This window comes from Acanthisitta chloris, unplaced genomic scaffold, assembly GCF_000695815.1.
Source record: "Acanthisitta chloris isolate BGI_N310 unplaced genomic scaffold, ASM69581v1 scaffold19057, whole genome shotgun sequence".
NCBI lineage: Eukaryota > Metazoa > Chordata > Aves > Passeriformes > Acanthisittidae > Acanthisitta > Acanthisitta chloris.
This window is the reverse complement of record NW_008682271.1, coordinates 25750-49354: the sequence shown is the minus strand read 5'-3', so window position 1 is coordinate 49354 and position 23605 is coordinate 25750. Positions and strand designations below refer to the sequence as shown.

At 41.5% G+C, this 23605-nt stretch overlaps 1 protein-coding gene across 1 annotated transcript in view; it reads right to left on the bottom strand.

Moving 5' to 3' along the window:
* LOC103805809 (metalloprotease TIKI2-like) overlaps positions 1-17792 on the bottom strand; it is a gene marked incomplete at its 5' end in the record, with an annotated part of 44863 nt that extends 27071 nt beyond the window's left edge. Inside the window, one exon of the mRNA XM_009078472.1 lies at positions 17702-17792. Coding sequence (XP_009076720.1) covers positions 17702-17792 — 91 coding nt within the window. The remainder of the gene's footprint in view (positions 1-17701) is intronic.
* Between the last annotated feature and the right edge of the window lie 5813 nt (positions 17793-23605).

Here is a 23605-nt window from a genome sequence, read left to right as displayed (position 1 = left end):
TTTTTTTTTTTTTTTTTTTTTTACCATAGTCAGCTACATCTCATGAGCAGATAAATTAGGTTCAGTACTTAAATTAGATTACAGTCCACTCCAAACTTGGACGGTATCTCTGTACTCAGAATCCACGTCAGACTATTTCTCTGGGAAGAATCACTGTTGCTCAAGAACTATGGCCTTAGTTTGAAAGGGAATTCAGTCCTCAGTATACACACATACATGTATGTGCAAACCCTCAACTCTGCATAAATGAAGTGAAAAGCTTGTGAGGTGAAGATATTCCCACAGATGGTGATGTTTTCCATCTCAGTTTGAGAAACTATAAAATAAGAGTAACAAGTAAAATTTTTGTTATCTATTCCATTTCATTAAAAGTGGAGCTGGGCTAGAGAACAGAAGAAACACAAGCTTTCTGCAACTTGAAAAAAGGGAGGGCAGCTGAAACATTTGTGAGATGTCATTTCCACATATTCATATTAATTCTTTTATTTCAGAAAACTCAAAATGTTTTATTTCAGGGCTTTCTGAACAAAGCTTTTAATTTCCTTTTAGTCTTCTGTTTTCAAAGACTTAAATGCTACAAAGTGCCTTTTTTTTGGTCTAGAAATTGATCTCAGTTAAAAAGAAAAACCCAACTAATATATAAAAATGACAAAACCCAACAAAACCCATTTCTTGCCTTCAAAATCATCCTCAAAATGTTCCATTTCAAACTTTTCTGAACTTATTTCCCCTTCTCAACATTTTGGTTCAATTCTTGAACTGAATAATCCTTTGTTTATGCATCTTTCATGAAAACTGTAAGCTGCACACTCCAGCCTCAGAGGATGGGCTGTGCCCCGAGACGAAGGATGGGTTGATCCTCCAGTCCTGCTCATTAACAGCAAGTATGAACCTTCTCTGCTCGTGGCACACAAAGCCTCACCCGAGGCTCTATTCTTTCTATCTCCACTGTGTTATCACCACCACACCAATTTAGTGCTAAGCTATTTCTGCCTGGGTAGTGTTGCTTAAGCTAAATATTCACAATGCAGCTGCCTTTGGTGCCTCACTGTCTTATGGAAGTGGGACTTAGAGCTCCTTGGACAGAATATCTATCCCATAGGTCAGGATGGAGTCTTTTCTGCTCAGGTAGATTGGTTCAACATGGGAGCACACAGATATGCAGGTGTCCTGGGACATCTGATTCGCTCTGGATGTCTACTTCACAGAGGAGGGAGGCCTTCACATTCACATATGTCCATGCACACCTGAAAGACTTGCCACCTAATGCTAACTGGAATGTTTTAGTATCTTCTAATAAACATTTAAGTGATAATTTTGCCATGAATTTTCAGTATTTTTGCTTTTCCTCCCTGATTTTGGACAGAAACAAATGTTAGAGTATCAGAGTTACCTCTGGATTGGAAATCCTGACTTGTGTCCCAATTTGTCAAGAATACACAGGGTTTCTGATGAATCTACAGTGATGATATTACACCACAAAAGAAGACTTTAGGGCAGCATTTTTATTGAACTGGAATATTTTCAAGTTTTATTCCACACATGTTTTGTCCGTTAAGGTTTGAAAACCATTATTAACAAGAGTAAATATATTGCTCTTTCCTTTTAATAACTTTTTAATAAACACACATATATTACTTTAATAAAGAACCATGGTGGACTTATTATGAGGAAATGTAATCTCTCTTTTCTCTTTATAAACTCTCTGATCTTTCTATGATTTTCCAAGGTGATGTCATGTTAACTGTACACAGCACATTTTTTAGGTGCTGGAAATTAACTTCCACCATCCAACAGGTTCTGCAAAGCATAAAATTCTTGGTCCAATCTGTGACACCAAGTTTCTCCAGATCTAACTATGACACTTCCAAAGTTTTGGTCTGGGTTTCACTTCCGGGTCACTTCTGATTCTACAGCTAATAAGTGGTTTGGGCAGTGTCTGAGAACAAATGCCACCATCTCATCTCAGCAGTTACAATCTCAGACCTCAGTGACTGAAGAGCAAGTCAAGGGCTCAACAAATCCTGCTTTCTCCTCCAGCTGCCACAATCAAACTAGAAATACTCTCCAAAACTTGTCTGTCTCTTAATTCCATTTTAAGCCAATAGAGCTCCTGATGCCTACTGCTCCTCTCTGGGACACAGAGCTGTACAGCCATGCACAAAGGCAGGTTTGTTAATTCAGTTGCAAAACTATTCTCATGTGTTCTTATTCCCAAACCATTCCTGACCTTGGTTTAAGCACAGAAAAGAAAGTGAGGAAGCACTTGTTTAATTCCAGCACTTGTCATCCAGACAGGTTTCCAGATGGAGAAGCTGACTGACACATAAACCCCAAACTGGATACTTGATTTGATTCCTCAGACGAATTACAGGTAATACACAACTGTTGTCTGCATCTTGCTCACTTTCAATTCAAATTGAATTCTGCTCCCAGATTGTCTCCACTGGGAATTAGTTTCCCTTCTCTGCTGGATCCTCCAGGGAGAGGACACATCTGCAGGAGTCCATATTTTCCATCACATCTTAAAAACTCTTTACAGAGACACCGACTGAGCAAGGCACCAAATGCCTAGCTTGAGGGACTTGCACATTTTCACTGACTTCAGACTTAAACTAAGGGCAGATTATTCAACGTTTGCCTGGTGCTGTTGCCTGCACTTTCCTCTGATGCTCTGAAGTTGGGTCCTGGCAGAGATGAGATACTGGATGGATCACAAATCTGTACAAGCATGCCAACTTGTCTTCCTGAAGTACCTTGTTCAGCCGAGGCTCTTACAATTGCGAGATGACTGATAATGGAGGCACACAAGTAGCTGCTATCACCAGAAGAAGAGAGACACAGACCACTTAAAACAAGCAGCAGGCAGAAGTGTGGAACCAAAGAGCAATAAGAAGACCATGTCTGCAAGAGATCCCACATTTCTGTTACACTGAATCCACTTTTCCTCTCTGTAGCCAACACTACAAAACATCTGATCTGCTCAGCCACTGATGGATGCTGAACTAAAAAAAGGAACACAGACAGAGCCACTCTGACTTTCTCCAAAATACTGTTATAGCCCATCGGCATTGTCTTTATCACAAGGCCTGAGTGTTTCCAAGAAAAGAACAAAACAGTTGTCAAAAACCCTATTCAGGCAACACTTCAGCCTGTCTGTGGGCATTTTTACTGTGTGGTAATGGACAGAGCCCTCAAAATGTGATGAAGGCACAAGAGTCCTCCCTTCAAACTCCACTTGCTTTTATGTCTAATGCTCTTCTGTCAACTCTAATGCTAATGGACTTCACATAAGGTCTCTCTACGTATTAGCCCACTTTCACCCACGTTCCCTCTCTGTATCACCTCATGCTGATGAAACTAGTTGTATCAAATACTTGTTTCTGTCTGACAAATCCATCTTTCACTAAAAGTTTTCATTAAAAAAGCATGAACATTGCTGATGAAACCTTAAGGAAGAAAAGAAGGTTTTATTTTCTCTTTTTTTGGTTGCTAATTGAAACCTATGAGATTAGGCCCTGAACATCCAGGAGCTTGAATATCCAGGAGACATCTGAGGCCAGAAGAGATTGATTTTTAATGAACTCAGGCAAATCTCACTGACTAGTTACAAAGAACAGGCTTCAGGTCTTCTCCCCTTAAATCAGGAAAACTTGCACTGACCCCAGAAAAAGTCTCTCCTTCATTGCAATGTCTATAATTATTATTTTTATTGGTACATTTAGGAATCCCAGAATTAAATTACACATTCATTAAAGAACTCCATCTCAGCAAGCTGACAGGCAAAGGGTATGAGACGATGACAGACAGATACAGCCAGAGCATCCTGAAGATACAACAACACAGCACTCAACTGTACAAAGGTGACAGCCTCTGCAGCCTCCCTCCCTGAACTCTGCTGTAGACCTCATTGCACAGGAGCTCTAGGGCTCACCTACCAACACAGCTAAAAATGCAGGCATAGGAGGGTCTGCATGAAGGCAGTGCTTCCTTCCTTCTATGTCTAACTGACTAGCACGGGTCATCAGAAGTCATAGGGGTTTACTTAGGTCCCCTACTAACAGTCTCTGCTTAGAAAAGAGGGTGGAGAGTGATGGGTCTTTAGAGCAATTCTGGTGACAGTAATTTTCCAATAGAGAAAAGGGAGGCAATATCCATGCATGGCTACTAGGGGCTTTCTGCTGGCTCAGCAGAAGAATTAGGCCAACTGGCTTCCCTGACCAGAGAGATATCAAGATCCTCAGGTGTCCTTTGTGTAGTCCCTGCAGATTTAATTTGTCAAGGAAAAATAAATTAGACTGGGGATGGATAATGGTTGAAACCTTCACTGGGGTGCTTTGTGAACATGAATGACAAATGGCTCATCAGAAGCTTGAGCAGACCTGACTTACACATAAACTGTTTATACACTCATATACACAAATGTAGACAAAACCAGCGATTAAGCCCAGCTCTCTTCCCATGAAGAGAACCCCAAATGGCACTAAGCAAAACACCAGGAAAACGAAACCCACTTGTTCTACTGCTCCCTAAGTCGCACTTAGGAAGCTTCCTCCCTCCATTGTATGTGCATGTGTGTTTTCTTAGCCTGGGTTTATCTATTTGTTTGTTTGCCTTGAAATGCTTTATCTAAGTGCCAGTTGTCTGAGAGGGCATCACAGCCAAGTACTTGTAGCATTGCCTAACTATGGAAAAACATGCAATATCACAAGTCTAGCAGATGTTATAGACTCATCAAAACTATGCCTGGCATCTGGCATGAGTTCCAGCAGTCACGTTAGCTTCTTATCACTAAGTGAAGCTGTAACACTTTGTGAGTGACCAAACTAGGACTTGTCATGAGGTGGTGCTGCAATCCAGCTCAAACTGCAGAAAAGCCAATATTCCTTTGGTAGAAGAGGGTTTTTAATCTCAAAATCACTCTTCTGTTCTCAGGATAATTTGGTAATTTAAAGTTGATGGGGTTTAGTATGCCTTAATAAAGTGAACTACCTTCTCTATCCATGGAGAGTGTGCCCTCCTACCAGCCTCATGGGATCAGGTTGTCTCTGCAACATGGCCCTGCACTGGAACATACACTTCATTTTCAAAGGGTCTGGAGGAACAAGGGTTTAACTTCTATGCTTGCAACCTTCATTCTGCCTTTGCCACTATTGCTTAATCCACACTGAGTATCACTCCTTGCTAGTCCTCCTGTAAGGACTTCATCTTGTAACAAGCAAGGACTCCTCTTTGCCTCAAACTACCTTCCACTGTGCTGGATTCACAACACAGGCCAGAGATGCTGCCTTAGCCAAAAGGGTCCATAGGGAACCCCATTTTCTGCTACGCTGCCTGCACAGTAGAGCTGAATTAATGTGGGTGTCAGACACAGAAAGCCCTTGACTTTTTTTTCTGCTGTTGCAGTCTAGCCTAGCAGCAAGATCAGCCCTGGATAGGTGATGCCTCCATACCACATGTGAGACTGACAGGTGTGTACCAGGCAACACTAAGACCAGAAACAGAAAGCCCATACAAATCTCCTATTTTCCCTGGAAACAGCTTCACACAGGAAACATATGTACAAGAAAGGGCTGAGAGGAGTGGGTGAGTCTTAGGCACTGGGATGGAGACCCAGATGATCTCTGCATCATGCTCCACAGTGGTTGAGAAGTGTCTTGTATTTATTTAGAGGAGCACAGCACTGCCAGTGCTTTCATAGCTCAGACTTCACAGTGCTGCCCATCAAATCCCAACAGGAGAGGGATCGCCCTGTGGTTATGGTGTTAGTAGTTTAACTAACACTAAACTAGCTGTGCTAGCTAGTGTGTCATAGTTTCCCCCAGTGAGTTAAAACTCTTTGTGCTCCAGTTTTTCATCCCACCTCAGATGAAGAGTGAGCAGAAATACAGCCAAGATTCAGAGATGTGCTGGTGAGGACATGGAAGAATTGTGGACAGGTGAGCATGAGCCAGACTGCAAAACTGCCACCTCCTTGTGCCATTGAAACGCTGCCCACATAAGATGTTTGAGTTAAAGCTGTGTAATGACTCCTCTGATTCATCTCTCTACAATGAGACTGAGTGCTTGGGGCTGCCCCACCAGCCAGTTAATTCTGAACAGAAGAGGAGGCTACTCAAGCAATGCTCTTTTCAGAAGCAAATGATGACACTCTGCTCACACCTGTCCCTCTGTCTCCTCCCTTCTCTAGCAAGGCTCAATCTGACAGCCAGGTGGAACTGAATTATCCCAAGTAGCACACAGATAAAAATGAGTGTATGTCCTTATGTATGTGAAAATAAGCAGGACAGAGTAAGGCTTTACGAGGAAAGGCTCTGATATGAGCTCAGCCCTTTTCTGGATACCACAGTCCAACAGTTAAAAAGCCCAGAGGCGCCACAGACTTCATCAAGTCTGTCATTCACAGACTGACCAAGGTTTCTTGGAAAGGCAGGGGATGTAGAGAGGGAGGGAAGTGAGACAGTGCACACCAGTAATGAAAGAAGAAAACAAAATCAATCTTCTGCTCCATCACCTCATTAAAAACACTTTTGATTGCCTGTGCATTTCATTTGCTGCCTTTCACTGACTTGAGTGGGAATTGCTGACCATTCAGCAATGATTGCTATCAGTATGAATGCTTGAATACATAGAAATTGCTCTAAATTCATGGCTGCATTTGTAAAACAAACAAACGAAACTCTTTTTAACTCTGCTTTCTTTCAAGTCAATGTCCTTTTTCCTTGAGGGGAATGTTTCTAAAATTGCCTCAGGGATTTAAAACCTCACTGCCTGCTAAATGTCAATGGAAGTTGCAATTCCCAATTTCATTTGCAACCTAAAACTTAACCTATCTGAAAGTTTGATACAAGTGCAAAATTCTCATTTAACATTAGCAAGAAATCCCATGCCTCTAGGGAAGGAAGATGATTCCTCTGTCACAAACTCAAAGTAAGGTTTGCTTTGACGAAATGGTAGCAAAAAGTGAATCTGTGCATCTACTGCATCCACTGACTACAGGGCAACTAGTGGAATGACATGCTGCTCCTTGGGAAAGGTCATCAGACTGGGAGGCAGGATGGTGGCACCCAACAAAACCAGGTGTGTGTCCAAACTAGAGCAGAGGCACAAGAGGTGAGGATACAACAAGGTCCTTCAGATCTGCACCTGCCAGGATGAAAGAAGAGGAAGAGCCACTCACTGACCTTGACCAAACCACCATCACTATTATCCTGGTGTTAAACAGTCTTGATTCTTAGCAGTGCTGACTTCAAATATCAGCTTCTTCTCTCCATAGTTCATGGAGGGAATTCTGGATCTTCTTTGTGCTGGAATATGATGCCTTTACTCTGTGGGTGTCAGGAATAATGCCTTAAAATGACTTAAAATGCCACAAATGCAGACAATGTTACAACCTAAACCCACTACAGCAGCAGAGATTTACCACTCTCTTTGCAGAATCATAGAATTGTTTAGGTTGGAAAAGACCTTTAAGATCATTGAGTCCAACTGTTACCCCAGCACAGCCATGTTCACCACTAAACCATGTCCTCATGTGCCACAGCTACACACCCTTTAAATTCCTTTATTGATGGTGACTCCACCACTTCCCTGGGTAACTTGTTCTGCATGGCAACCCATTCTGTGAAGAAATTTTTCCTAATATTGAACCTAAACCTCCTTGGCATAACTTGAGGCCATTTCCTCTTCTCCTATTGCTTGTTATTTGGGAGAAGAGACCAACCCCCACCTCACTACCACCTCTTGTAGACAGCAATAAGGTCCTTGCTGAGCCTCCTTCTCTCCAGGATAAACCCCAGTGAGTTCATTTCAGCTAGCAGTATTTTCTTTCCCCTTCAGAAATCAGGAGGAGACAACACCACAAAAGTATTTGAGATCCATGTGAACCTTGTTTATCCACTGTGGACTGGGATTTACATTCCAGGGGTATAATGAACCCAGAGACACAAAGATGTGGGCACACAAGGTTATTAAACCATTGAAGATTATCCCAGTCTCACTCACTAATGAAGCCTTTCCTTAAAGATGCTGGCATGTACATGAACTACAGCCTTTAGCAAAGCTCAATGCCAACAGAAACCAGCAACTGTGCCGAGGCTGAGCAGCAGTCCAGAGCAGTCCCCTGTGTTTAAGCTCTGGACAGGCTGTATCATTTTTCTTCAATGGAGGCGGAAAGTGTTTATCTGGGAAATGTTTCACATCAAGGACAATAGGAAACTGTTTAGCTTTCCACAAATAGGCTGGTATGCAACTTCCGAGCACTCTCCAAGGAAAACTTTGGAACACTGGCCACGCCTTTCCAGCAGGGATTTCATGTAAAGTAGTTAATGCCCCACATCCCTCATTCTGATTTATTCCTGCTTCATCCTTGTTTCAAAGTGCTGCCCTCACTTCAAACACACCATGGGGCTCATCTCTCTGAATAGGCACTTTGATCACTGGGGACTCCAGATTCGTATCGGCCATTCAAACATAAACAGGGATGTGCTGTCCCGACTGAGGTATTTCTGTGACTGCCTCTACTATTTTTGCAAGAATAATTTGGAAATGTGAAGCTGGGGTCAGATGACAGGAGATACAAATCTTGTGGCCAGAAAGGGCACTGGATACCAAAGCGCTTGGAGCTTGTCAATGACTTTGCTGCTTAGGTGCTACAGGTTAGCAGGAAAATTTTATTAGCCCTGACACATCCTGGAAGTTGATGGAGAAAGACTTCAGTGTGCTCTTACATGCAGAGGAGAGCACCAAATTAGGTCCCATACAGCAGTAGAAAGGTAAAATACCCCAACTCTGTCAACTCTGACCCATTGTGGGACCTACTGTTTTCTTGCTGAAGTCAACAAGCATTGACTTCATGATCATGCTGGGTGTAAATTTAGGCTAAGTCTTGGTGCTGATGAAAAGCTACATCCTACAGTGGAGCTACAGATGAGGCAGATAGATGGGCACAGCCAGGTCTACAGTGGCCATGACAGAGTGACTCCTCCAGGTGCTTCTCCCAACCAACTGAAGTCTCAGAGGAATCTGACAGTGGCAAAGGATACTGTTTCCACAAGCAGAACAAATGTGTTCCATTTGGTCACCTGCCTGAGCAAGAGGTAAGTGGGGAGATCCAAACAGATAATTCAGTTTATGCCAAACACTCCCTGTGCCCCAAACTTTCTCTCTAAACTTGCATGTACTAATTCCAAAATTGGATTACTGCAGTAGTGTGTTTTTAGCAATCATGATTACAAGAAACTGTCTTCATTCAGAAAGTTCTTCCATCATATCACTTGACAGCCACTGTGTCTACATCCATCTACAGCATCTGATCCATTTTTCCTCCCTCCTTTTTCTGTTCACAGGTCCATTTTTCATTCTCCCTGGAATGTAGAGCATTTGGGAGTGTAGGTGGAAAGCCAAAGTCTTTCAACACCCACTAATAGAAATTTGTTTTATTAATTAACTCTGTGGGAAGAAAAAAAAGAAGAGTACTGATCCTCTGCTCTGAGATCATGAATCACTGCATGAGGGAAAACATGTCCTCAGAGACACCTGAGGCTGCTTCAGACAGAGTGAGTGACTGAGCTGCTTGCTTTGAAAGTCCTGAGTCATCAAACACAGCAGTTTAATCCCCAGGAAATGGGAAACATATTGGCATGATGTTCACTTCCATGGAGCATGAGGTCCAGAGAAGGGCGAAACTCCAAAGGTTCCAGAGATCAGTTTAGCTTGTGGAAGGATTTTTAAACCGTAACGCTTCTCTGAAGTATATCTGATCTGGAGCTGGGTATGGTATTCCCAACACATGATTTCCTGGATGAATTAAACTCTTTACAAACTTTACAGATTACATATGAATTTACTTTGACTTCTCATAAAAATGATTTAATGATCATGACACAAAAATGTATTCTGGCTTCTAAGTTATTTACCGTGACAAGTGCTTCATAAATTCACTATCTTTAATTTACTAGTCCTGGGAGCTGGGTATGGTATTCCCAACACATGATTTCCTGGATGAATTAAACTCTTTACAAACTTTACAGATTACATATGAATTTACTTTGACTTCTCATAAAAATGATTTAATGATCATGACACAAAAATGTATTCTGGCTTCTAAGTTATTTACCGTGACAAGTGCTTCATAAATTCACTATCTTTAATTTACTAGTCCTGTTATAAGAACTTTTCTGGCATTTCCTGTTCCTACTACTAGCACTTAACTAGGAGGAGCAGCTGATATACTTGCTTCTCAGTCTGACCCCTTCAGCATGTTCTCCTAAAGGGACACCCACACAGTCATTTCAGGCCCAAATCTGGGTTGTGGCCAGCATGAAGTCACCTGGCTTGGCTGAGATACCTTGAGTTGTTAAAAGTGAGACTTTTGCACCAAATCTGCACTATTTTGCTGAATCAAGCAGCTCTACCGATTGCAACACTGCCCACAGACCTCTTGCTAAAGGAAAAGAATCAGCTCTGGGAGTGGAATAGCTATCTGTTCTAATGTGTGAGGTCTCTTTGCCTGACAATGTGATAATGAAGGTAAGGGAAGTCGCGCTGCAAGACAGAGTGACAGCAAACAGACCACAAACTTCCTTAGATAAACGACATCTTTCAAACCACACAATACCACTTGATACCTTTGTACCCCTTGAGCTGTTACAAAGTGCAGCCGCACTTCAGCCCAGATTGATATCACTTGGGACAGAGGCCATCAATCCACAGGAGAAGTGCAGGCTGAATACACAAACAAAGCCACACAACCTCACTGTTCCAATATAGCACTGGACAGGGGATGGTGCAGGTTTTCCAAAGGCTTAAGTGAGCCTATTGACACTGTCCAACTTGAACATGGGGCCCAAGTCCTTCCAATAGGAGGGGAATTAATTTCAGAAAGTGATTAGCCATCTGAAACTAACCAGGCACCCACTGCAAGCAAGTTGGGCCAGTTGTCTAAGACACCCCTGAGCATTACTCTGGAAAAGCTAGCCTTTTTACATTGGCTATAGGAAGCATCTGCACAATTGTGTGAACATGCTCTCGGTTTTCTACCAATTCTCTCATGGCTCCTCACAACCAAAGACAGAAGAAAATCAGCAACCATCTCATATTAACAATGACCTCTAAAAGCTACTGGCACCGATAGAAGCCAACAACTGAGGTTGTTGACTTCAGTGCAGTTTGAATCAACTTTATCTTTAGTAAATCCAGACCGAATTTTAATGTCATACTAATGACCTCAGGTGAAAAGATCTGCATTAGAGTTGGCTGGAAGCAGAAAGAGGATGAAAAATCAGCTTCTCCTGTGGAAACAAGAACTCCAAAATTTGGCTAGGACATAAGGTAAGAACTATCTCTGAACTTCTGAAGTCTCCAAGGCTCTGTAAGTTTACTATTAGCTAGTTTATGGAGTATGAGATACAGATCTCCTAAAACTGATAGGCTGCAGAGCAGCAAAACCCCTAGAAACCTTAGCACTGGCTGCAGGACAGCTCAGCAAGCAAGCTGCCCTTGAGCAAAAAGAAGCAAACTCAAGTTCCCCAGTGGCCCTGAGTGCAAGTTCCCAAGGAACAAGAATTATATGGAATATGAAACAATATTTTTCAAAAGAAACTAGAAATTTTGCCAAGGATAAAATCTGATTATAGAGAAAAGTGAATGTCCCACTGGGAGAACTAGTCAAGCACAAAATTCCTGACAAGTTCTGTTCCATAATTGTACTTCAACACCATGAACTATCTTGCTCTTTCTCAGATTTTTTTTGTAGCAAGTTGGTAAATTCCATTCTTTCAGAAGGTGTTCAGTGTTTATAGGTGGCCAAAAGAACATGCAGATAGACTGTCCCTAACTAATGTGTTGCTCAGGAAGAGACAGGATTATTAGGCTTCTATGGTTGAGAACTTGTACATTGACTTTGCTTCTCTACTGCACTTTGGAGACTTTCTTCTTCTCCCCTAGGACTTACTTTGACTGACTCAAACTTTGGGGCTGTAAGGTAGACACAAAGACAATTAAAATGCAAAGGAGAATATTTTAAAGGCACAGGGGAAACCCTTGAAAATCTAATGTGCATATTTTCATGACTAAATACTTTAAGCATTTAGTAGTCATATTCTCCAATGTTAGACAAGGCAGTAAATTTGCCAATGCATGCAGATGAACCCCATTTAATCCCTATACACCTCTTACTGTAAATTATGCTGTCAGAGAAATCCCCTAAATTATGGGTTTGCTTTTCTTCTGAGGGAAGGAAGCTAGTGAAGGGACTATGTTCCTCAGGCTCAGATCAAGAGAAAGATCCAAAGGTTTACAATAGGATTAAGAACTGCAGCATCTCAATGGGGAGATTATTCCGCCCACATACAAAAAAGTGTGCATTTTTCCCTGTTTCAGAAGACATGGAATCCAGAATGGGCTAACATCTCCCAACTCTACCTTTTCTTCCTCAATTAACTCAGTTGTTTCCAATGGCAGTGTCACAGCTCTCATAAATATTTTTTTTGCTGGTCTCTTTTCTAAATAATTTTTTATTTGTTTCACTATAACTTTAACATTTCCCCATACACATTCTAAAAATTCACAGCTAAGCACAGTGTAACAACCCTGGCAGGCTGACACCTGAAAGCTGAAACTGCATGGGCATCCCAAGGAACTCGGTAACTACTGGGAGACTCCTGAGGGCTCTGATGGCATCCAAAATTTTCTGAGATGTAAGCGATTGAATGGCACGTTTACCAATCTGGGGCTGTGGGCAGTGTTATGTCTAATATTTTCACATTTCTGCTTATCACCTTGTGAATGTTAGGGATCCTGATGGAGAGCACCACTGTGTGGATTGAGTGTGCCTTCATCCCATGGGGAAGAAGACAGTGTTCCTAGGGGAGCAAAGACTTCCACCCTGAGACAACGCTGAGTAGGAGAGTCAGGGTTACACCTGTAGGATGCTATAGGAGAAGGTGAAGGAGCAAGCTCTTTGCTTCAGAAAGAAGGAAAGGAATATGTTACAAGAGGAAAGATAAGTTGCTTCAACTGGGCCAGGAAGTTCAAACATAAGGAGCAAGGGTAATTAATTTCTGCTGCAGAGCTCTGAGAGCTTACAATAAACTCTCAAACATTTAGATGGGTAGGCATAAAAGCTTGTCCTGAATTCTCCCATTCTGAAAGAAGGGAGCATTGAGCACAACATCAGAAAGAGCAGTCTGATGGAAATGAGCCCTGCTGCACACTTTCCTGGCCGAGAGAATGGTGTCTAGTATGTCAGGGCTTGGCGCATGGCAGAAGGTCAGAGCTGATTCTGAGAACACAGCAACAATAGAGTCATCACGGACACAGGTGCTTCCTGGATTGATCTTGCAGTTTGGCTGTTTCCAATTAAATGTGAAGCAGCTGTGGCCCTTTATCTGCTCAAGTCACTGGAATCAATCTGAGGGAAAACTTTCTCCCATCTTGTCCCCTCTCCCAACCCCAAGCATGCAGCTCTGCTTTCTAAAGACAGAGAGAAGCAGGGACAGCCAGTTGGCAAAACTCCACAAAAAAGAGTTGCCTTTCTTATCTCAGGGCAAAGCAATGAGATACTGATTCAGCCACTGATTTTCCAATGCCTTTATTTGGGGACAAGGAGGACAGCCAGCTAAACAAGAAGCAAGTATGAATGCTGTTGCAGGCTGTCACGCAAACAGATTTGGGACACTTTCCCCCAGGCAACAAACTAAACAAATGAAGCCAATGTGAGGCTAAATTCTCAACTGTTTATGGCATTGTTCTGCATGATGAATACAACAGGGTTTCTTTTACAGAAAGGGATTGAGCTTTAAAAGAAGGTATTTTCAATAGTCAGCTAGTGGGATTCTAGAAGAAGCTCAGGAAGGTCAACACTGGGCCACCAGGCAGATCAATGGGAAGAGCCAGGAGATTTCAGAAATCCAGTCAGTGAGAGTTCCCAAATAGTTTCACACCAGCTAAATATACTTTATATGAACTTCTATTTGTCAGTTCATGGATTCTGGAGCCATCAAACCCCTCCATGACTTGGCTGTCTCTTCTAGCCTGACAAGATCTCACTTTACTTTTTCTCAATACCTTAAGAAATGGGAAATTTGGCTCAAATCTGAGCTTGTCACTACACAACAGAAATGTGAGACTCTAGATACTCAGTTTGGTTGGCTTAAAGAGCAGCCATTTCACAACCCATGCTTAGCATTTTGGACAGAGGAAGCCAACAATCTTCTGGCTTTACCCAGCCTGTACATAACTGAAAGCATAAACAGCTTTGGTCTTTGTCATGTTTCACTCTTCAAGAGGCTTTCTCTTTTTTGGATATGCAGGAACAGTACTAGTTATTTTCTAAAAAGATATTCTGTTGTTCTTTCTGAAACTGAAATGGAAGGCGGAGTTTAAACATCATACCAGACTATACTTCACCTCTTTATGGTAACATTGTTTCATTACTGTTGAACAATAAAGATTAGACTACTAATCATGTCAATAATAATAATAATAATAATCATACTGTTCTAGGAACAGAAAGCTTAAAGAAAGTAGTATTTGCTTTTTTGGCAAGGCAGCATTGGTAGTAAGTAGTTACTCTCATATAATGGGGCTTCTTACCTAACCTGAGAAAGACTGTCCTACAAATCACTGTTAAGAGATCATTGATATTCATCCAAAACCACTCTCAATTTCAACATGATATACCTCCCAATGTTCCTGTGTGCCAGCTCAAATTGTTCCTCTTCATTCTTCTGCATACAATCTGTCCACAACAATCCCTTTTTGAATTCCCTTAGCCAAAACATAAGCATGCAGCTGCTTCAGTTTTTTTCCAACCCCTGCATTTTTTCCATGTGCTGTCCACCCCCACCAATCTCTACATTAGAGTCCAGCTGATCTTCCCTGAACACCATCCAATTTTTCAATTGTCAATGCCAGAATGCAATGCAGTGGGCTCGACTCCCTTACACAGCTTATTTGTAAGTAAAGCAGAAACATCTCTTTTGGGTTTCCACAGAGGAGAGAAATACCTCTTATTTCACGTATGGCTCCACAAGAATCAATATGAAAACACCGGCATCTCTGTAACCCACCAAACAACTTCTACTTTGCAAGCAGCCCAAAATTTTTTGAGTTTCTATTTGTTTATTCAATGTATACATTTTGATAGTATAGCCACTATGGCAAAATGGTTCCTCATCAGGGCCCTTCTAAATATTTTCATACGTTTTTATTTCATCTTTTAAAAATGGAAAGAGAAGAGTAAAAAAAAGAAGGCTAGACAAAAATGCAAGGTTCCTTAAGGCTCTCAATTACAACAACATGACCCCAACAACACAACAACTAACTGGTTTTGCTTTCTGAACATGCCATTAGCATAACAGTGTTTCACTAGACTGTCTTTTGCAGCTTGCCCAGAAATCATAAGATACAAGCTATTCTAAAAAGAAAGTGTCAAAATGGTTTGCAGCAGCCTCCTCATTTCTAAGGGGGAAGCCCCAAGCACTTCTGATTGCTACAGCCCCAGCTGCAAGACAGCAATACAGTCCCTGATGTGCAGGTCTAAGAGTGTCTTTTTTTTTTCTAACGACAACAAGCTGTTTCCTGTGAATATATTTAATTTCTCTTTATTCAATATTTCTGTAGTCTACTGTTTCTCCACCTTGAGTAATGCAGTCTAGGGGCAACTCTAACCTTCCTTACCACGTCACTTATTTTTCTTTCTGTCTTCTCATCTAGGACTGGCAGATCTGCCTTATCATCAGACCACAGGAAAACATACAGAATAACTGACCTTTATGGGGTACAACCCTATGTTCTCTCTCAACCCCATACTCATGCACAACAGTATACCCTTTAATAAAGTTTTGTATGATCAATGTTCAGAGCAGATCCCACTGGAATTAGGGTACTAGTCCAGACAAAGGGACCAACCTGTCCAACATTATGGTCTGGAGCTGGGAACAGAAGTTACCAAGTGTGGGACAATTCAGCTGAGGACATATACATCAGTCTAGGAAATAGTCCAAGTCCACTTGCTTTCAGGTATATTTCCCCCAGGGACTGACAATTTTAGGAAAGATATCCTGAACAGAAGACACTGCTGCCCAGGTAGGGGAATGCATACACAGAGGTGCCCCATTATGCAAGTAAGTCAACACTAAGCAATGGCTTTGTTTCAAGTTTCCTGCCCCATCTTTTATTTCAAGTCTGTGACGATGAGTATAAACATAACTCAAGACCAGACGTGGACTTCCCTCACACTACTGTATCTTTTGTTCTTCTCAAGGGCTTGTAACAGCCAATAAATTAATAGTTTCACAATTTCCAGCTGAAACACTTCTCATGGGAAGATGATACTTTCAACCAAATGGAAATTGCTGAGGAAAGTGTCTGCTTCCCTGAGCAGAAAGTTTCTTTGTCAGAAACCCAGGAACAGTACATCTCAGCTGTTCTGCTATAGCCTGCTTGCTTTGGTTGATTTTAGTCAAAATTTCCAGCTCCAGCCCATTACAGTGTTTACTGCTCTTCCCTGTGCCATGTTGACTTTTCTCCCTCTGCCAAAGTGCTTCTTAAACCTCCTCTGCACATACACTCTTCCTGGTGTTTGGTAGATTTTCTTCTTCTTTTCCCCATTGTTATTTAAGATCATGCTTTTATTGTTCAACAGCTTCCAAGAAGCATTTAGGATAAATGCTCTGTCAAAGACACTTAATGTACAGTTCAGCCATACATTCTATACGAATCACTGCGATGTTTCACAAACAAGGTTAGATCAGCCACATTTTCCAACTATATTAAACATAGCTTTTTCAGACATGATCTACTACCCCTGTGTTAATCCTCCATATTGAAACTCACCTCGTATTTGGACCATGTCATGTCTGCCCACCAGGGACAGGAGCATGCTGCTAACACTTTCTCCTAATGAGGATAACAATCCTATGACAGAGTAATCTTGGCCAAATTTTATCTGCAGCATGTAGGGGAAAGGCTAATTTTGCAAAGCTAGATGTTTCTCTCACCATTCCTCATGGTTTCATTGTCTACGATTTCTTTAGACAGAGCCTTCATCTAAACAGCCAGGAAAGAGAAACATCTAGGGGATGAAGGAAGCCTGTTTCACCAACTAAGGACAATTTTGTGCTACATTTTATCTTATACTGAAGATTGCCAAAAGCCTGGTGATCAGTCCTTCTTGCTTGCTTTACTTGATCAGATAGATGGAGAAGCTCAGGGAATATTGAATTGCTTTCTACCTACCCAACACACTTTCCAAGGTGTTAACTGCTACATTAAATTTGGTCTTTCAGGAAAAACTGAAATTCCAACCAAAGAACAGCAGCCTGACAGAGAGGTCTGCAATGGAGAAGCAACTAACACCCCATGGAGAGAAAAAGGAAAAATAGCTATGGGGTAAAATGAGCTGAAAGAGATGTTTCTTGCAATAAACTCTGGTTCTTCTGAGCTGGAATAATGAAGCATCTGTGATATAAGTAATGTTCCCAAGTGGAAAAAAACCCAAACAAATCAGCCACTGATGCTCCCTATGTTTCTGAACTCACACAATGGAAGCTTCACAATGAACTGTTTGTCTGGAACTTGGGTGAGAAAGGGAGGTTCCTAACCCACCTCCCATACTAATGCAATAATCTCTTAGTTACAGAAAAAGGGAGAGAAAAAATGAGAGAAAGTGATTAATAATCTGTGGGCAGCTGCTTACTTTCCAATTGGTTGTCCAGGAGGGGTGTGCTCCACTTCAAATCCTGCTTGTCTCAGTACATCAATCACAGTGTTGTTACCCAGGAAGTGACCTAAAATACAGGTAGAAAATAGCACTGTCAATCAAACTGTTCCTCTCACTCACTTCAGTTTCTCCTGTCGGAATAGCAGGTTTGGGAGAGAAGAGTACCAGAAGCTAGACCAGCTTCAAAAGCAAGAAAGGCACCATATGCAGTTTGTTGTGACCCAGACTCAGCTATTTGCCATGTAACCCACTGCAGCCTTTGACAATGGCCAGAGGAAGAGACAGTGTGCAACCTGACACTTTCTTCTTTCATCTTATTTATCCCTCCCTCCCCTCACATGGCCATGGGACTGGGTGGATAATAGAAAACATAGATGGACTGCTAGTGGCCATTTTTAGTATGTACACAGACTAAATAAACTTCTGACATGGATATCAAAATGACCCTGCAGTGGCAAAAGCATATTGCTAAGGCTTTGACTCATGAAATGGAACAACATACAACCCTAGATGTCCATCCTGACCATCACTGTTCATGGACATCTGCTTGTGAAGAAGCTCTGAAGCTGCTGCACTGTTCAGCACATGTCTAACAAAAACCCAAACAAATTCCTCCATCAACCATTCAGCCACCTGCACAGCAGGGTTGGGAGGAGCTGGCATGGTAACCTTATCTCTCCCAAAACATGAAGATTTAGTCCTGTAATTCAGGGCTCTTTGTTAGAAGTGTAAAGGTCACATTCCTATTCACAGAAGTAACAAAGAGCCCAATAAGTATTGCAGCCTACAGGCCTTCAAAGAGTTTACTTAAGGGAGTCCTATATACTTGAGGTCTGAACCAAATCCCGCTGGAGTCAATGGCAGCCCTCAAAGGGCTCTGGGTACAGACTCAATAAGGCAATGTAATCCGTCCAAAGCTTTCAACTTATTGTCAGAGCCCCACATTGTTTTCAGGATGGGTTAGACATATAAAGTAAGAAAGCAAGAAGTGCACTAACAGATTGATTAAAATCCACAGAACCCAGTAACCTGTCTCCAACTGCAACCTGTTGTGTTAAAGGTATGCACATATATATACATGACTGACACTGAGAAAGGGCAGAAATCCTCCTCCATTATGTCCATTAGTTTCCAGCTCTGCAGGCCTGAGTGACCCCCATTTACACCCAGGTCACTGCATCTCACTGCTAGCTCTGAATAGACCAATTCACCACGAATGTGCTCAAGCCTTTGCCTTCATGTACTTTTTGCCCTGTGACATCCTGCAGCAGGGAGTTCCACCACGTGCCACGTGTGAAAACTCGCTCCTCTGGTTTGCTGCTGCTTGGAGAGCGTGTGCTTGCCTTAAGCACAGTGTAAGTGTTTGCAGAAGATGTTTGTAACTGCCCAGTTCCACAGCAGAGCCAAATGCATTGCACTGAAAAAAACAGAGCAGCAAGATGTGCCTGAGTCTCTCTCCATGCACACCACTGCGTAAGGAGCTGGTGAAACCATCAGCATAGTCACCCCAGGACACTTTGCCCACACTGCCTAAAGTTGCTCTGAATTTGATGGTAATTCAGCCCTCAGTATTTGCTCAGCCTGCATCTCTGCTCATGCTGCCAACAAGGGCGCTAACTCATATCAGTTGTTGGAATGATGTAGTTGTATGGCTTTGAGTGCAACTTGCAAGCACGGGTAGGAACTTTTAGCCAAAAGACATTTCTTTAAATGATTAAATGTACATTTGCAGAGCCCTAGTGTGTTCCAGGATTCCTCCACTTCCTTTTAAGAAAACTCAAAATTTGATTTTCCCCTTACTAACTTACTTATAACAAAAGCCAAAGGAGCAAAGAACAGTCCCAAAAATGTGTTATACACCCTCAGAGATTCAAGAAATGAGACATTTGTGAATGATTAACTGGATTTGATCATATCCTGTTTTTTTATGCAGTGGCCAAGGCAAACAAAGGTCCCATTCTGTCACTGGCAGAGTTGTACTAAGGAACCAAAGTCAAAGGTATCAAAGTCAGAGATGTTTCTGAGCCCACAGTACAACACTGCTTTCCCTGAACCAGACTTAAATGCCAAAATATTTCTTAATGTAAATAATCATCCTGAATCCAGAAAATCTTTGACATCATGACAGTACGAAAGAACAATTTTAACTGTTTTAAACCCAGGAAAGAAAAGTAACTATGCAACAGCTCTTATTCCTCATTCACAAATTGGTAGGACTGTCAACAATGTCAGCTCCTCAGCAAAGACCACGAGTCTCTTCAAGTGATGGAAATATTTCTTAATGTAAATAATCATCCTGAATCCAGAAAATCTTTGACATCATGACAGTACGAAAGAACAATTTTAACTGTTTTAAACCCAGGAAAGAAAAGTAACTATGCAACAGCTCTTATTCCTCATTCACAAATTGGTAGGACTGTCAACAATGTCAGCTCCTCAGCAAAGACCACGAGTCTCTTCAAGTGATGGATGAAGACCAATGACCTCCCAGATTTTTTTTCCTGCCCTCTGTGTGGAGACCATGCTGAAAGCTTCCAGCTCCTTGGACTGGTGATCCACTGTGCAGGATAGCAGGAAAACACAAACTTGGTGAGATGTGTGTTTCTACAGGGCAAGACACCCCCAGTCGTTCTGTCCTCTGCCATACCCATTTCTCCTGAGAGCTGTACTCCAGCTATCTGGGAGTTTGTGTTGGATTTGCACTGCAACTACAGGGAACAGAGAAGATTCCTGCCAAGGTTAAACCCAGCCATGCGGGGAATGAATGTCCTCAGGACCTCTTCTGAGACCAGGGGCTGAATTTCCATATCACAAATATCCTTACTCTCTGCTCCATCCTCTAGGTTTATTCTTTTAATTTGCCTTTCCTAACAGGAATGCATACCAGCTTCCATCAAAAAACCCTCACCAAACTTTAAATCCCTGAATAAATGTAAATCTTCATTACAAATTTCAACGTGAACAGATGCTCCATTTTAGGTCCACAATTCCACACATAAACTAAAACATTTTCAATGCCCCAGTTTAACCAAAAGAAAGGAATTTAAAGAAAAAAAAGCAAACCCAAACCCCAACTTCAAGCTGACCCCCAAATATTTCTCTATTTTACATATATCAACAGAGCCTGAAGTTTTAGTCACCACTAGGAAATGGCACGAGCAGGTCTTTGCAAAACTTTAGCTTTAGACTCTGCTTAAAATTTTCCTGTTTGTATTATCCCATGTACAACTGAGTAAATCGCCCTCCATCTCACCATCAACTTGCCTTGTTAATACATCCTCCCCACCTGATTTCCAGATTTCTATATAGACCAGCTCTGACTTCTACTTCTCTTAACTTCACTGTTCAGTCAGAATTCATACATTAAGATTGGTTTTGTATTCATCTGTTTGTTTTACGTCACAGTAATGCTGTTGTAGACAACTCAGTATCTCCTTATGCACACTACAAGCAATTTAAAGTCATGTTCTACTTTAGTGATGGAAAACCCAAAATTATGCATGCTCAGACCAGCATGTTATCCCATGGCAAGGAGCTCCTCAGGATCAGAGATAGGTGGAAGAGGGAGGTTTAAGGAAAAACATGGCACTTGAGAGATTCAGTGCAAGTGGGTAACATGAAACATGAAAACACCTTCATGCCACTGCTGTACGTTCAGGGTTAAAGAATTCCTGGAAGAAATGTCTCGGTTTGCCTCCTGCTACAAAGTCCATCATAATTATCTTGCTCAGTTTTAAAATCCAGGAAAATTTTCTGAAAGAGAAATTTCTTGCACAAAATGACTCTCCTTGGTCACTCACAACTTCAGATAAGCATTCACTTGGTAGATATTGACAACAATAGAATATTTTGACAGCTTATGGCATGTAATGAAACCAAATTTAACCTGTATAGTAGAGACAATTCAGCTCAGCATCACTGAAAAGCATCAAATCCTGCCTCTGGCTGCCCATACGTGCAACCAGAATATGTAATAATTGTCAAAGTTTTATAATATTAATGGATTTAATAATTATTTATAGATATAAAATAAATGAACTACATATCCATGTGTATTTGTATGCTTCTGCTAAAATATTGTAAAAATTAATCTTCCTGGCCTGGAAAAAAATTCAAGAAAATATACCTATTGAAAAGTTTGTGCATATAGAGACATATCAGACAGGTTAGAGAGACAGGGTTATGATCCTGCTTTTCCATCATTATTCCCTCTTCAGTCTAAACCTGAATAAACCATTTGGCAGTATTAACAGAATTTACCTTGACAGCTGATGAAAACTGGATCCGAGAGGTCAGAACATCAACTGCCTCGGGAAATCCATGGAAGTATGGGAAAAGGAGAGAAAGCAGAAATAGAAGATTTTCTAGGGAGGGGCCTGAAGTGAAGGTCTGTACTTGGGCATGGAGTCATGCAGAGCAGCTGGTCCTAACAGACTATGATCAAAAAACCCCCACCCAGGTGTGAGGACAAGACCCAGTACTAAACACATTCTGTAGTTTGAACACGAATACAGTGTGCTCCAGTGTGGCTTACTGCACTTAGGGGTGGTTTCTTCATTAAATTTGATGAGGATGAGATTATTCTCCTTTCACTCATGTCTTTTGTTTTTGAGACAGAGGATCTGGAGACACTGGAGGAACACATTAAACAGCATGGTTGCTAACATTAATCAAAGACCTTCCATCCCTGGTTGCTTTTTTATTTTTAATTAAGAACTGTGCTTTGGACAATACAAAGCAGATCCATGTAATGTATTTCCTTATCTCCCCAAGGTTTCATTTTTCATTGGAAGAAAGAAAGAATAAACCACTTAGGGTTTTTTTACTAAAAGGTGAAGAATATGTGTTTTCCTTAAAACATGTGCATGCACACACACACACTGCTGAAAAAATGCATTTTCTTCCTTTCTTAGTGGAATATCCCAAGGCAGAAAGAAAGACACTTCTCATACAACTCTTAACAGCTATGTATTTTCTAATTGACCACAGAAAAGTAAAGCTCTCCTTTGCCATTTCAGACATCCTGATGAGCCTCATCAATAGCATACCTAAGCATAAAGTTGCATCCCTCAAAAATTAAATGAAGTTGTGTGTTTCTACACAGAAAAATATAATTGTGTTTTGATGAGAGAAGCAGAAAAAGTGTTTTTAAGCAAACGTTATGTACATTATCTAGGTTTAGAGATCTACTACAAATTACTTTGTCTATTCGTTTCACAATTCTTTGTTCCATGGCTTAGAAGGATAAAGGGGTACAAAGGAGCAGGAGATAATTCCCTCACAAAGGACCTCCATTGCCAGAGCCTTTGAAGTTGTGCTAAAAGAGCCTTGCTAGCCCATTAGCTGACACACAGCAGAAATCTGAACTGTTTCCATGCACACTACAAGCAGAGCTATTTTCTGCACAATTAGTCATAAAAAGGGCCAATGTAAACTGTGTCGGGAGGTCTCAATTCTTTACATTCTCCACACAGTGAATCAGACGTTATGTATAACGTTTTGTTGCCATTTAGACCTTGGGCCGCTCTGCAATCAGGAGGTGGCAGCCTCTATTCCTCCTTCTCTCTTGATGCTGATTTTCAAGCCTCTTGGCAGCACAGCAGTGTTTATGGTAGTGAGGCTTCACAAGAATTAGTGCAGGCAAAAATGCAAATGCTGAAAGCTGCACATTCACAGCTGGGGCAAATTCTTACTAGGTCCTTTGCTTGCTGCCTCCAAAATGCATTTCCATTTCTCTTATTACAACGGTCAAACTGAGTATTTTGGAAGCTGAACGATGAACTTGTCAAGATGAGACTGTAGTAAGGAGCTACAGCAAACACTTCAGGCAAAGAATTTTATCTGAATTTGCTACTTTCTCCATTATAGCATTCCACTCTG